General features: G+C 33.0%; 1 protein-coding gene across 2 annotated transcripts in view; it reads right to left on the reverse strand.

The window, feature by feature from the left end:
- The window catches only part of CADM2 (cell adhesion molecule 2), a 1,025,914-nt gene that overhangs the window by 72,448 nt on the left and 937,355 nt on the right, over positions 1-16,111 (reverse strand). The window contains exon 8 of one of the 2 annotated variants that reach the window (XM_045785418.2): positions 3,885-4,004. The exons of the other annotated variant lie outside the window; for it this stretch is intronic. Coding sequence (XP_045641374.1) covers positions 3,885-4,004 — 120 coding nt within the window. The remainder of the gene's footprint in view (positions 1-3,884; positions 4,005-16,111) is intronic. 2 annotated transcript variants of the gene reach the window in all.

Genomic DNA, 16,111 nt, shown 5'->3' on the forward strand with positions numbered 1-16,111 from the left:
TTTTAAATTGTATGTTTATCATATCTTGGGATGGGAAACTTAGTCACAGTGAAAGAGTGTAAATAGAGACATGAATGGCAATTTATTTGCAGTAATTTATTAAATATATAGATAGGTAAATGTTATAGTCTATGAAATTTGAAGAAATAAGATTTAAACCTCACAAAATCAAATATAGTTACTTTAGATTATTGAATGAAAGAGCTGAAACAAGTAAACCTAAAAAAACTTAAAAAGATGAAAATATTGAGTTCTCTTTAGTTCTCACCTTTTCTTAGGCAATATATTATTATTACAATACTTTTTTAACTATGATTTTGAAAGGTCTTTTACTAATTTATAAATGAATTGCATTTGAAGTATAATTGCATCTGAAAGTTCTAATTTAATAGACAATACACAAATAAAGGAATACCGTACAACTGTAAAAAGATAGTATACAAAATTCAAAACAATGTGAAAGCTGGTATAGAACTTCCTCAAAAAAATGATCTTTTTTTTTTTTTTTTTTTTTTGAGAGAAAGAGCATGGTGGGGAGGGGCAGAGGGAGAGGGAAAGAGAGAATCTTAAGCAGGCTCCATGCCCAGTGCTGAGCCTGATGTGGGGCTCAATCTCACAGACTTGAGATCATGACCTGAGCAGAAATCAAGAGTCAGACGCTTAACCAACTGAGTCACCCAGGCACCCCAAAGCTTCCTCAAAAGAATTAAAAATAGAAATACCATATGATGTAATAATTCCAGTACTGGGTATTTGCCCAAATAAAATGAAAACACTTATTCAAAAAAAAATATGCAACCCTATGTTTATTGCAGCATTATTTACAATATCCAGGATGTGGAAACAACGTAAGCGTCTATTGATAGATGAATGGATAAGGAAGATGTGGTGTATACATACACACACACAAACGTACATATGCACATGAATGTTACTCAGCCATAAAAAAAGGATGAGATTGTGCCATTTGCAACAACAGGGATAGATCTAGAGGGTTTTATGCTAAGTGAAATAAGTCAGACTGAGAAAGAAAAATGCCATATGATTTCACTCATATGTGGAATCTAAAAAAAAGGGAATGAATAAAACAAACAAAAAGCAGAATCAGACCTATAAATACAAAGAACAAAATAATGATTGCCAAAGGGGAAAGGGGTGGTGGGTGGGCAAAATGGGTGAAGGAGAGTGGGAGATTCAGGCTTCCTAGTTATGAAATGAAGAAGTCACAATAATGAAAAGCACAGCACGAGGAATATAGTCAATGATATTGTAATAGCACTGTATGATGACAGATGGTAGCACACACGGTGAGCACAGAATAATGTATAAACTTGTCAAATCACTATGCTGTACACCTGAAATTAACATAACATTGTATGTCAACTGTACTCAAATTAAAAATTTAAAAAGTGAATATGACAATTTAGGTCCTAGCTCTGATGACCTTCACATTCTAGTGAATGGAAATGGAAATTAAACAGATAAATACATAAAATAATTCATAACAATGTTTATGTACTGACTGAGTCTTCCACTCCCTCAAATATGGACTAGAACATTAACAATACAGGTGTGCTTGATGACTTTTCCCAGCCCTCCGTGGTTGAAGATGGGAGAGAAAAGTAGGCATTAGACTAACATTTAATGTCAATGCTGCTATTTTTTTCTATACAAAATAACTACTATGAATTGCCTAACTTATAAAATACATTTTTCTTTCCACATATTTTGGTGCCTTTTGAAAAATATCTTCCAATTGTTAAGTAAAAATAACAGGGAATGGTGTGTGTCTTCTCTGATGTTTGTAATGTTCCTCTGCAGAAAATATTAATTCTTTACCACTTTTAAAGTCCACGGTGTGAAGTTTACAGAACATTTTAGGAAACCTGTCAAAAGTGAATTTACTAGAAAAAGTAGAAAATTTATTTCATTTTAACAGGCTGGTTAAAATGCAATAAGTAAGATTCCACTTAAGATGCATGTGAACAAATATAAAATATGTTATTAAACACCTCACTTTGAAATAAAACATGTTTCTCTTATTCTAAGACGTGTGTGTATAGCTATATATGCTCAGAAAGGGCATGAATACTTTTCCTTCATCAAGCACAGACACTGGCTATTTGGGAAGGATGCATTAATTTAATTGCTAATGATTTTAGATACAACATGTTTAATTTCCATAACTATTGTCTGGCATGATCCCATATATATATAGGAAGTCCTCAATAAATGTTTTCAAAGAAAGTAGGAATAATTGACTATTAGGAACTTTTTTTGTTAAAGGTAGGTCTTCAAAAAAAAATTAAGTCAATGTCACCATCCTCTTCCATCAAAGTGATTTGTCTGTACAGTCAGAACTTATCATAGAGATTTTTTTAGCATGCACTAATTGCATTTCATTTAAATTGCTATTTGTAAAAACCTTTGGAAAAATAATAAACTGAAGCAAAGTAAAAATTTAGGCATCTTTCATTTCATATAATATCACAAAGTGTTTTTTACCTTTTTTCATTTTTATTACTTTTCCCCCATTTCCATATAAATTGCTATGAGAAAGATCTTTAAATTCTTGTAGATTTAGCTCAAATACCATTTGCTTAATAATACTAAAATAAACATAGGAATTTTTGAGAAATTCTTATAGCTATTATCATCAAACTTCAGTTATTAATAATATATCATATAATAGAGTTGACATTATTAAAAATTAATAATTATCTAATATCAGATATTTTTCAGAAGCAAAAGAAAAATACTCTGATAACTGTTACATCAAAGCTAGCAACTCAGTTTAATCTTGAAAATTAATAAAAATCCCAAGAAAAACAGTTTAATTGAACAATCTTTACAAGTGAAGGAAAATAATGTTAAGCCAGTACTTAGTACAACTCTAATTAACATATATTAATGTAAAGTCCCCATGATTTCAAGTTAAATTGTTAAGTTAAACACATATTAGTATAGCCAACATGACATAAAACATGTATAAATACAAAAAGACAGACTTAAATAGGACAAATTCTCTTTGAACATTGTTTATGCAAAAATTAAGTTTAAAATCTGTTTTCCTATAATGCACTCATAAAATTTTTTTAAATTTCTTCATCACCTACTAACCACTTAATGACTGCTCAGGAATCCTTTTTTATATTTCTGAACCATAATGCAATTATCTTTTGCCTTTAAATATTCTATTTCTTCAAGGTTGCTTTCCTTAAGGCAAGAATATTTATTAATAAACCAATACCAGAAATTACTCACGGAGCCAAATGAATTCCTATCATCCTGGATAGCTTTACCCATATTCGTTTTTAGAACATTCTGTTACTAGACTAAATAGATTTACTCAGAGAATTACTTTAGGATGACATGTTGAATATTTACTTAAAAGTTCTACGTGGCGAAGAGTTTATAATGACCCCATGAATTATGCCAATTTTTAGAACACATTCAACACTGTGGGTATTTTTAATCCAGTGGCAGAAGAATAAGTCATTAACATTAAACAAAGATCTTTAAAAAGCAAAAGCTACCTCTGCAACCTTGCACATCTTATCTCTTTGCATACACTTACAAGGCAAGGCAAAAGGAAAAAAAAAGTGTCCCATGTTCACATTTAAATTTGCTAGTGTTTGCTCCATATATTTTTAACCTATATTCTGGAATATTTTCATAACAGTCATAAGTGGCACTAAAAAATTTAAAATGTACCATCTTGCTTCATATTCTATTCCAATAACCCTAATTGATAGTAATTTAGGTGACTTAATTACTTCTTATAATTAAGTAAAATTGGATCTCAATTTTTCTACCCTTTTAAAAAACCCTTTAAAGCTTCATTTAATGTGTTTTCCAGGCCATAACAAAGAAGCATACTGTACCTCTTACGCTGCTGGTTGTTGCAGATGTGGTTGGGCTGGTTGTTATGGCTACTGTGGTTGTGACTGTTGCAGTGGTAAGGGAGGGGATGATAGTAGTGGGAAGCAAAGTGTTGGGAACATCTGGTGAGTGGAAAAAAAATATAAAACAAAATCATATCATGCAAACAAAAGAGAAACACAAATGATTCAAATTATAAATACATATGTCTTATTTAGGTTTAACTTTAACAGGCTTACACAGATTATCAGGTACAAAGCTGGCTGTACCTCACAGTTCTTGTCATTTTTTTTGTTCACTTCTTTTTCCTGCTCCCACACAAAGCAAAAACTTGGAGCGATGTTTGAGAATAAGCAGATTGCTTGTATATTTAGAGTGAAATTTAAAATGACAAGAATTCATTTGTTCACTGAGTCATTTAAAAAAAGTGTGACATGCAGTAGCAAAATACAAATAGGTAAAACAGAAAATGACATGCTTTGTCAAAGTAAACAAAGAAAAAACACAACAGAAATAAACACAAATAACGCCACCATATAATATTAAAGAAAATGTTAATGATGGATGAGTATATGCATGTTAAATGCTTTTTGATTTTTTCTTTTAGGAAAACTTAATGGTAGGAAATAAGATGACAGCAATCTTTAGAAACAAACAAAATAAGAAGCTAATTGTTATTATTATTACTTTGCTTTTCTTTTTCTCACAAATGATGTTAATGTACAGCTTAGAATCTTGCAATTCTTACCCTGATTAGCTGGTAACGCCTTCTAACAATTTTGCAGTACCTAGGAGTCTTTAACAAGTATCGAGTCAACTAGCATGGAACCCAATATTCTGAAAGGTTTATGATTTATTTTATTTGGCATACATAGGAGAGGTGATTGAACATAGACTTGAACCATAATATTCAACCCCTAACCCATAATTAGTCAAAGTTGCCGAAAGTTAACATTAGATTCCAATACAGAAAACATAATAAACAGAAAGACTAACAGAATTTTACACCAAAATCTTCCTTTCACTCAAAACTGGCTGAATATTTGAAGAGCAGCGTAGGAAACACTGAAACAATGTAGCCAGTGTCAAGATACAGACCTCAGTAAGATTCTCAAAAAGTCAAATCTTGTCTCAAGTGGATAGGCATATAATTTACACAGAGAGGAAATGAGAAACAGTACACAAATTACCTATAATTACTGTGCTGGGGTTTGATTTCACATGTTTGCCACACAGTCCCTATATATTCAAAGTGTTTGACAGATTATTTTGCTGTTAAAAGGTTTCCTGTCATTCTCTCAGCTAGTCTTTGAGTCACACCAAAAATTTTCTAGTTTTTTACTTCTGATAAATTAGCCTTACTCAATCCTCAGACTTGAACCTGCTGGATTCTCTACACTGGAGACATCAGAAAACAGTAGGAGCTAGCTCTCTTATCTTGGGTATTGATGTTTACACCTGTTTTTCAACAGGGAAAATGCTTCCTAGACAGTCAAATTAAGAAAACAACCTTCTAAAAACTCAATGGTGCTACATTAATCACTGGAGAAAATGGGTATTGCCTGGTGTGCGATTACCATGATCATAAAATAGAACTGACTTTAACAACATTACACACTGAATAAATATTATGTATATGTACACATCTACCTCTTATTTACTAATTTTTATAATACCTTCTTATTTTCATGTAAGCTTTCCTAAATGGTTTAGGCAGGCTGGAGGTAAATGAAAGACATTTTCTAAATTAAAAAAACATGAGTAATTTTAATTTTCATGCATACCTAAAGCAGAAAATAATACATTCTTCGTCGGCTAGTAAAATCCTTTGTTCATTAGGATCTCAAAATATATGTATTTAATTTATGCAAAAGGAAATGTCTTACAGGGCTATCAAATACAAGAACATATAATGATATTAGCCCTTTAAAACTCCATGTAAAGAAATTGATACTACCAAACCTAGCACAGATGATAAAGTATTAGGTTATTTGCTATCAGACAATGAGTTAAAATAAGATTCCATTAGATCTGAAAAGCAGGCTTTCAAAATCAGCTAATATCATTCAATTCCTAAGAACTGGAATACAAATAACAGGTTTTGATGTTGTTTGTTCATTTTTTAGGTTAGCCAAAAAAACATTATGTGGACTTTTTTCTTTATTCCATTATCAACAAAAATGAGTAATAATAAATCTTGATTTGTTTTGAAGAGAGTCTACATATTTTCAGGTACTATCAAGATTTTTGTATAAACCAAACAATATCTTTACTTCCTGTAAATGTGAAAATGCATTAAATTTAGGGTTTTTCCTAGACTAATAAAGAACCAAAAAAAAAACTGTAATAGTTTTAATAATTGTAAATTCACTTTAAGAGAACTGCCCTAGAGTCTTTTAAAGTGCCCAGACAGATGACACTACAAATCATTATTGTTCATTCTCTGACTCCTACTTTATCAGCCCATCATTCTCTCTCATCCTTCCTTCTTGACTTCATATGTACCTGAAAACAAATCTGCTGAAAGAAATTTGATGGAAAACATCTTGGCCAATTGATAATTGGGCCAAGAAAAGTACCTGTCGAATAAGAAATCTCTCCCAGTCACTGTTACATTTTTAATCAATACTAACTTCATTTCATCCTATGTGTTCTGAAAAATTTTAAACATTTTCATTTATCCTTTTTATGGTATATTCTTGTTTATCCAATTACTTCAGCTCTATTATAAAAGAGCGAAATTTGGGTAACAGGCCAGGAAGGCGCACTAAATAGATCCTATTGTGATCAGTAATAAAAGATCACAATGAATTTATGAATTGTCTATTATTATCCCCACTTAATGGATCAAAGCACTTTAAGATAGAACTTCATTATCTCTTAACTTAAATATATATGCATATATGTGTATATTAGAGTACAGAGAGTATATTTTATCTCTTATGAGTATAATGGAGAGGTTTCTAGACCACTTCCACCTCAAGATCATTTATTTTAGCTGCCTGACTGCAACTCTCATCAAAGGAGAAAAAAGACTCTGAGCTGCCTTTTTAAGTCCAAAAAAACCCTGCAATATCTGGTTTTCACTTCTGTAACCAAGTGGTAACATTTGGCATCATTTCCCAATTGTTTAAAAGGTCTGGTTTGGTGCATTCTCTTTTGGCCTTTTATTTAGATATTGATAGTGAAAATGCAGCTACATTTTCATAAGGAAACATGACATTGAAAATACTTGTACCTATCATTTGTTTCATTTTTGAGGTATCTAGAATTCTGTACATTTTTTAAAACCATTATACTGTTAATACAGAGTGCTCAATCAAATATAATACAGGATAGAAAATGCAGATAATTTTTTTCCCTTCCAAGACATACCCATTTATTTAAGAATAAAAATACACTAATCCACATGCAGAATTATACACATGCACACACACATAATAAAAATAACTGAATTCTGATTTGACATTAATTTACTGTTCATAAAGCAAGATAATCTGCAGTCATATTAACATTATATTTAATTTGCTGAATATGACTTGTTGATTTTAGAAGATCTTAATATATGTCTTACATTTTAACATCATATGATTAAAGGATGTCTGAACATAGATACTAAGTAACTATAAATTTAAAAAAATAGAGAAATTAATGGTTTGTGACATAATTTCTGAATATCAAAATCCAAAACTGATAACTATATAAGTTAATCAAGTAACTACATGGCATTTCATCTCTGATTTCTACAATACAAAAGATGGGGTCAAATTTTTTATTGCTATTTTCTTTGGAGAATATCTTATTCGAATCAAATAATACTGAATTTGCTTGAAAAAAAAAGTAGTTACAAACAAAAAGTTCATAATTTACAATTTATAAAAGAAATTAACTATATTACATATTTCCTAGATGTTAAGGCATAAAGAATGAAGAGTTAGTAATTGATAAAATATGTAGTGGATAAAAATGGTATTTGGGGAAGTCAACAAAGTAAAAATAATCTGATTTTATTTGTCTAGATAGATGTATACCATAGCAAAGTCAAGGATTTGTTTAAAGGAAAAATAGTGAGCATTTTTGATAAGGAACTGAGAAAAGTAAAGGTTCCAAGACATGAAAATATTTGCTTATAGTTTTACCTATACATAAGGAGTGAATTACAATAAATTACACTTCTCATTTCAGTTGTAACATATACACTATTTTCCTGTAAAAGGAAAATTCAGGAGTATTTCAATAATGTCAGACAGAACCCCAAATTTAGTCAATTGTACAGCTGCATATTAGTGCAGACAAAGTCTAAGTAGGCAGCAAGAGTTATTCATGTAAGCGAATGCTGGGTTACAAATAAATGCAGTATAAATAGTGCGAATTACTTCTGTTAAGGACCTACTCACTTGCAGAAGCACAATTTCAGCTCACACAACAAAGTTCTTGAACCAGGAAACTGAAATCTGTGTCCAGGGCCCATGGGTAAACTTTATTATGACAAATTCATAAGTCCCTCATCTCTCCTGATCAACCTGCTTGATTCTGCCATGAAGAACTCCAAACTGCCTCCACCATTGTTGTTAGGCACCACATTGGAACAAGAGGGGCTAGAGTTCCTCACAGCATACATGCCTGGCTTCTTTTCTTTATTTTTCATAGTGCCCAGTTAACATAAGCAAAGGAGCCGAAATCTAGCACACAAGAAGACATGTGCCCCTGATACAAGTCTTTTCCCAAAATTCTAGATTCAGTTCTTGTTGGTGTTCTCTTTGTTGCCATGTTCTCAGAGCCACATCCTGTTTCCTGACATTAATTATTACGTTTCTTGTCTTTAAAGTTTAGTTAAATATGATCTTATCTGTAAAGCATTACCCAATTCTGCAGAGTTAATATCTTCCTTCAAAGTACCCTCAAGGCATCTAGCACATACTTTTACACATGCTTGTTATATACTACATTACCATTTTATTTATATATCTATCTCTCTAATTAACTTCGGGCTCAGTTGTTATAAGTCAACATGTTTTCTTTTTTAAAAATATTATTTTGCCGTGGGACAAATTTACTCTGATTCAATCCCCCACAGTTTTCTAATCTGCCCCTTTCTTCACGTACCTAGTAAAATGCTACTCCCAAGTATAAGCCTGATTTGGATCTGCTCTGTGAAGACTTCCTTAATTAACTGAATATCAACTTCTCTCTGATTCCCCTTTTCTCTGAATATCTGTCTTTTTTTTTTTTTTGAGTTTATGTACTGCTTCCCTCACTTTCTTACCAATACCCCCATGACGAAAATGCTTTACATTCGTGGCTGACCATTATGGGCACAACCAGAGTTATGGGCCTCTCACTAGCGTCATTTCTCTATTTCTCTCTCTCAGTGGAGAATAAAATACATGTGTGATGCTATAGTAAGATTTTTAAAATTTCTGTGATTTACATAATTAACACAGAATACATATCAGAGCTCTTCACAAAATTGGTGGCTGAAAACAGGGAGGCTATACCATTTATTTGGCACTAACATGCATTGCTTGTATTTTATTTTTTTCACAAGCCAACAAGATAATAAGATAACAAAGAGAAGAGAATAATGATGCACTTCTGTGCTTCCTACAGGTGCCTAGTTCTATGCTTTAAATTTGACTGGTACTTTATAAATAATGCTCCTACCAGTGGTAATGACAATGATGTCAGTAGATAGGGAACAGTATCATTTTTAATAACATGAATCAGTAATTGAGCCTTATTCATGGTTAATTTGTGCAAAAAAAAAAAAATCTCCCCTCCTCCCTATTACCATGTATGAGATGTTTTTTAGAAATTTCTGCTAAGAGTCTTCAAGTTTAAATGATTATTTAAAAAATTAAAATGCAGCACATTGAAGAATCTTATATTCTGAGTGTAGGTTTTCAATGTTTTTAAAAGTGTTAGAGCTCTAAATCGTATCATCCAATTCAAATAATAGAAAAGTGCCCTTTTTAATCACATCCTAATGAAGGAATTAAAAAAATGCAACCACATTTTGTTACTGGAGCTTATTAGAGCACAGCAGATCCTGTATAACCTTGTTAAAATGAAATCAGTTCCACCAAGCACTGTATACAATAAATTGAAGAATGGTGTAGCACCTTTTTTCCAATAATGAGCTTTTCAGGTTAAAGGTATGTCCTGTTCTCTACAAATGCAGTGTACAATAATTTCTAACTTGTCAACCTGTTTTGTTTTCTGGCAGTTTCTCTTTTTAAAAATGGCATTCTGGCCCATTCAGAATGGATTTTCTAAGCAAAATTAAGTCTAAAGAGTCCCAGAAGCCCAAGCTGCTTGTTTCTCTCCAAGGACTAGTGTTCAATAGGGAGAAAAATTTCTACCATTTAGTCTGGACTCCACATGTCTACTTTCTTTCTGCTTTATGTCACTAACTCCCCAGGGCGGTCCAAGGGTAATCAAGAGTGAGTCCAAACCAAGGATTATTAGTGGAGATACAGAAGGGTGAGAACTCAACATATATTAGAAGTATTAAGGTAAGAAGTGTCTTTTTGAAAGAAGCTATTCATGTTTCCTAACCTTAAAAATAATAGGGCATCCTTAACCTTCTTACTGATAATTGCACTGCCATTGGAAGCAATTGTAAGAGGAAAAATGTACTGTATTTGCTTTTTTTACCTGTGCAGAGAAGGACGTTTATCTGTTCCCATTATGTTCAGCTACATGTAGCAGCCTATTTGGATTATAGCATAAGAATGGATAATAGCACCAAGGCTCTTACTTAAATGACAGCCACCGGGCTGACAAGGCCTCAACTTGCCCGTGCATGCTTCTTCCTCAAAAGCCATATGGTAACCTTATCCGCTTCATAAAAAGAAACCCTTTTAAAAATTAGATTTGAGTGAATCCTTTTTCATCCCTCTGATAGCTTCCACTGGCTTCACATACTAAATGGAATCCTTACGCAAAAACAAAACAAAACAAAACAAAAAACAACAACAACCTGTTTTTAAAAAATGAAAAGTACTGCAATTTTAAACTGTAGGCGGTAACCAGCAGTTCCATGTAATTACAAGAAAAGTTTATGAATAAAAATCAGCCTGTTGTTTGAAAAAATGTATGCATTTTTTTTCTTTTAAAATATTCCTTCACATTCCAAACTGACAAAAGTGAAGTAAAATTTCAAGTAGGAAAAAAAAATCCTTCCAAGGGGATGATCCTACATTATTTAGCTCCACCTACTTCAATATGATGAGCTCTTTCTTAAAAGTATTTTGCCAAAAAGTAAACCAGATGATTGGTCAAATACTTTAAGTTCTGTGAGGAGAACGTTTTCTTTGGGAGAATAGTTCTGGCACAGGTTAAAGAAAAACTCAAATCATATGAATATACACAGGAGACGTGTGATCTAGTAGAAAAATTCTGATTGAGAAATCCAGATACTGACCTGCATCCCTAATGTTCTGAGTTCTCACACAAAGCAAGGTCTTTCCTAACCTTACAATACATTATTAAATAAACCTGTTCCCCCCTGGGATTTAGGTAGACAAAATGATAACCTTCCCCAAGTTATTGACATTTAAAATATGTTCTCAGTAAGAAAGTGAATATTTTACCAAAGTAAAGCATTTCTAACCATTGAACTTAATATTCTCCTGAATAAGTCTCTTGGAATGTTACAATTAATGAAGGGACCCTGAAAACATCTCTGAAGTCACATCATGGTGAAGCACAGGAATGAAAACTCTTCACTTTTTAATTTTTACTAAGAAGTTGAGGCATAATAGGGAGTGTTTATTTCTTACAGGATCTGCAGTGCTTGGCCTAGCACTTGTATATAGTAGATACTCAAGAAAGATTTCCTGAAATAATAAAATATTAGGTAGTATAGCATTGTGATAGAGATTTTCAGAAAAAATTTATATTTGGCCAGAAATAAATATTATCTTTATGTGATGTTATAGAATTCCAAGGAACAAATCCAGTTTTTAGTAAGCAATAATCACAGAATTTTGCAAAAAAAAAAAAATAACAGACATATGAAGTCAATTGCATAAGTCTTTTAATTTCTAGGATTTCTCTTTTTTCCTTACAGATTTTTAAATATAAGTTCAATTAGCCAACATATTAATTTCTGATGTAGTGTTCGATGATTCATCAGTTGCATCTAACACCCGGTGTTCATCACATCACGTGCTCTCCTTAATGCCCATCACCCAGTTACACCATCCCCCACCACCCTCCCCTCCAGCAACCCACAGTTTGTTTTCCAGACAAGAGTCTGTCATGGTTTGTCTCCCTCTCTGATTTCTTCTCATTCAATTTCCCCTCCCTTTCCCTACGATCCTCTGTGCTATTTCTTATATTCCAGATATGGTTTCACTCGTATGTGGAATTTCTAGGATTTCTATTGAAGATATTAATTCTTCTTTTTTTTTTAAAGATTTGATTTATTTATTTGACAGAGAGAGAGAGACATCAGCGAGAGAGGGAACACAAGCAGGGGGAGTGGGAGAGGAAGAAGCAGGCTCCCAGCGTATGAGCCTGATGTGGGGCTCGATCCTAGGACTCCAGGATCACGCCCGGAGCCGAAGGCAGACGCTTAACGACTGAGCCACCCAGGCGCCCCAAGAAGATATTAATTCTTCTATACACAGTCGTTCATTTTGTGCACTGCTTAACTTTATAAGGCACCATTTACATATGGATTGCCACTATATATCATTTCTTTTCCAAATATGAGATGAAACCCAAAGGTCTTGATTTTGGTGACCAAGGAATGAATATCAGTTTCCCTAATTTCGCTCAGAAGCCAGGGCAATACACACACACACACACACACACACACACACACACATATACGAATATATGTGGATACGAATGTTTACGATATATGTATGTACATACACATATATTATTTTATTTAAGTTTATTCTGTTGAAAAGAGAAGGAGAGAGAAACAAAGAGATATACAGAGAGGCACGAAGAAATTTATAATCATTAAAGAAATATTTATTGATTGCTTACTATTTGGAAGGCATTGTTCTAAGAGCTAGAGACACAGAGATAAATGAGACTCATAAGATCTCTGCTTTCAAGAAAGTCATAGTCTACTGGGTAGATATAGAATACATTCACATGTACAGATAATATAATATATATAAACATAAATGCATACATATATATGTATATATACACATTCATAAAATCAAATATACAAATGTACAACTAAAATACCAAATAATGATAAATGACTTGCAGAGAATTAAAATTAAGTGATGCATGATTGAGGCCATTTTAGATTGGAGTGGACAAAAATGGTCTCTCTCAGAAGATTCATTTAATCAAGATCTGAATGATAAGAAATCATTCTTGCAAATACCTGCATTCATGACAGAGCTCCTTGTACTTCCTGGACAAGCATTCTGGACAGAGGCAAACTTCCTAAAAAAAGGATGAGCTTGATGTCTCAGAGGAGTTGAAAGAGGGCCAGGGAAACAGAAATGATTGGGTAGGGAGTGATGAGATGTCACAGATGCAGGTAGTGGCATATTATGCAGGGTTAAGTAAACGAGGCTAATAGGATTTGGGTTTCACACTAAGTGTGATGAAATGCCTTTGGAAAAATTTAAATAGCGGAAATATATGAAGGAATATGTATTTAAAACACTTACATATTACAGCTGTGTGGGAAAGAGATCATAGACATGGAAGTCTCTCTAGTCTAGGCTAGAGAGAATAAAGGAAAGAAGTGGAAATACTGAACACATGGTTTGGAAATAATGTCAACAGAACTTGCTGATGAATTGGAGATAAGGATAAAGAGGAGTTAAGGATAGTTCTTGGATTCTGGAATAAGCACATGATGTGCTGTTACAATGTTAGTAAAAACTATATTGTAAGAAGCTACAAAGTAGGTTTATGAAAGATCTGTTATCTTCTAGTTGGGTGTGCCATTATTTCTGAAAACAAATGCCCAAATTTCCCCCCATGGACTTGAATATTGCTTTAATTCTCTAATGAATGAGCCAATTAGTACTCATATGCTTTAGTAGAAGAGCTGTGTACATCTTTGCAAAGCTACAACTTAACCTTATTTCCACATAAGAAATCTAGAAAGACTGAGTGTCATGGATTCTATTCTTCTGTTTACCTTCCTGCAACTGATAGAAAAGATTATGTATAAATTGTGTAAGAAAAGGTATTTAAGATGCTAAAATTGTTGGGTGGTGGACTCTCCTCCATTCAGGCAGGAATGAGGGTTTTCCCCATGGATGGTTTAGCCAGTGGTCCACAGAGGTACCATAGAAGCATTCACTTCACAGTGGCAGAGTGGTATCTTTGAATGAAATTTTTATTCTGAACTGTAAAACCTTAATTTATCCAATTCACCCTCATCTTAAAACAAAGAGATAGAATTAAAACTCAACTCTGTATTCAGTATGCTTGCACATACGCAACTTTTTAAATGTTTTATAATGAAACAGTGTTCCCGACTCCACTATTTGATCCCATTCCCTGTCTCTCTGCAGAGTTCAACAGCACATTCATCCAGTCAGAGGTATGCCTTTCCCACAGGCATCACAGCTCTCCCTGCTTTATTCATATCCAGAAATGATACGTTTTATCTCAGCGATTAAAGAAGGTACAGTTTTAAGAATCGTCCAACTAGTTTACTGTCTGCAAACTCTCAACCAGAGATGAGAGCAGCAACCATAGGGCTCTTCCATTAGCACACTGTTTGTTGCTCCATATGGATGTCTTTTCTCTCCTTTTCTTCCTTTACTGTGTATTTGCCCATCTATGCTTCTAAGGAAAGCTTCTCCAAAGGAAAAATGCTCATTATGAGTACATAGAATTAATTTACCAACTGCTAGGTCTGTTTCCATGTGAGGGAACAGATTTTAGCTGAATCTCTTTTTAATGTTTACTAGGCTGTGCATCTGTCCATAATCCAGGCTTCTCTTTCTCACTGCCCACCCACCCATATGAGCTCAAAGATTCACTCTTTTGGTTCCACAGTGATCCGTATCACCTTGCCTAACCCTACAACTAAGAGGGGAAAAAAATCATATAGCCTCTCATTGTTTCTAAACGTTTCATTGTTAGATAAATGTAATAGTAAATGCACATGTTACTGCCAACTTTTTAGTCTAGCTATGCATTTACTAGGAAGCATTGAAGTGAATTTTTCCTTTTCATGCGATGAGCATTCTCAATAGTTTTCAAATCATTGATAATCATGACATGAATGTGTAACATATACTGTAATACTAGAAATACATGTATTATAATCATATTTGCTTAGTTCTATGCTAAGATAAGTTTAAAAACAAGTTTAGCATATTAGTTTATGATATTCCTAATCTGTACATGCATTAATTATTTTACTAAATTTAGGATCAGGTACTAATAACCCTAAAGCAACTGACTTTATAACCTACACCCTAGTGAAATATTTGAAGGAGATGATCGATGACTTGGAAATGTTTGCTAAAGTGGAAGTCCACTCTCCATGACTCAATTTGCCTCTCTCCCACAGTAAGCAAATCAAGTGAAAGGGAAAATCAGCAGTGAAGATTGAAAGCAAGTCTGCACATATGTATAGTATCTGAAAAAGATACATGTCTAAATGTGCAACAAAGCTAGGTGCTTGGCTTGATGCAGAAGTCTGCAATATCTCTGTGTATGCCTGTCTGTCTCTGAGTATTCTTCATACTTATTATTTACAATAAAAGCAGAGTGAAATGAAAATAGTAGTTGTATTGATTTTTAAAAGCTGAATGGGCATATGTAATACCTTGATACCTTTCACTAGACTAAAACACACAATTTCTAGCAGTGTTATTCCCTCTTACTATTAAAAATCTGAAACACTCTTTTTATGATGGTTCTTATTAACTAACAATAAAATGTGATGGATCCTATAGTGTGTGTGTGTGTGTGTGTGTGTGTATTACTTCTGAGGTAAATTATCCTGGAAACATAAAAAAAAAGCAATATCATATTTTTCATCAGTATTCATTTCAATAGATACATGACCAAATAAATAAAACAAACCATAACTGTCAAGTGATATTTTAGAGATATCGTCAGTGACTGTCAGGAACACAAAGAAGCTTTTTATTATTTTTTACTTTCTACTGTGATGATACTAGTTATAGAGAACTTTGCTTGTTTTTATGTAGTCATTAAGATAAAATATGCTAGAAAAGCAAAATATGTACACATAAAAGTAAAAATATGCTAG

This window comes from Ursus americanus, chromosome 4 (genome assembly GCF_024610735.1).
Source record: "Ursus americanus isolate L20-20 chromosome 4, mUrsAme1.1.p, whole genome shotgun sequence".
Classification (NCBI taxonomy): domain Eukaryota; kingdom Metazoa; phylum Chordata; class Mammalia; order Carnivora; family Ursidae; genus Ursus; species Ursus americanus.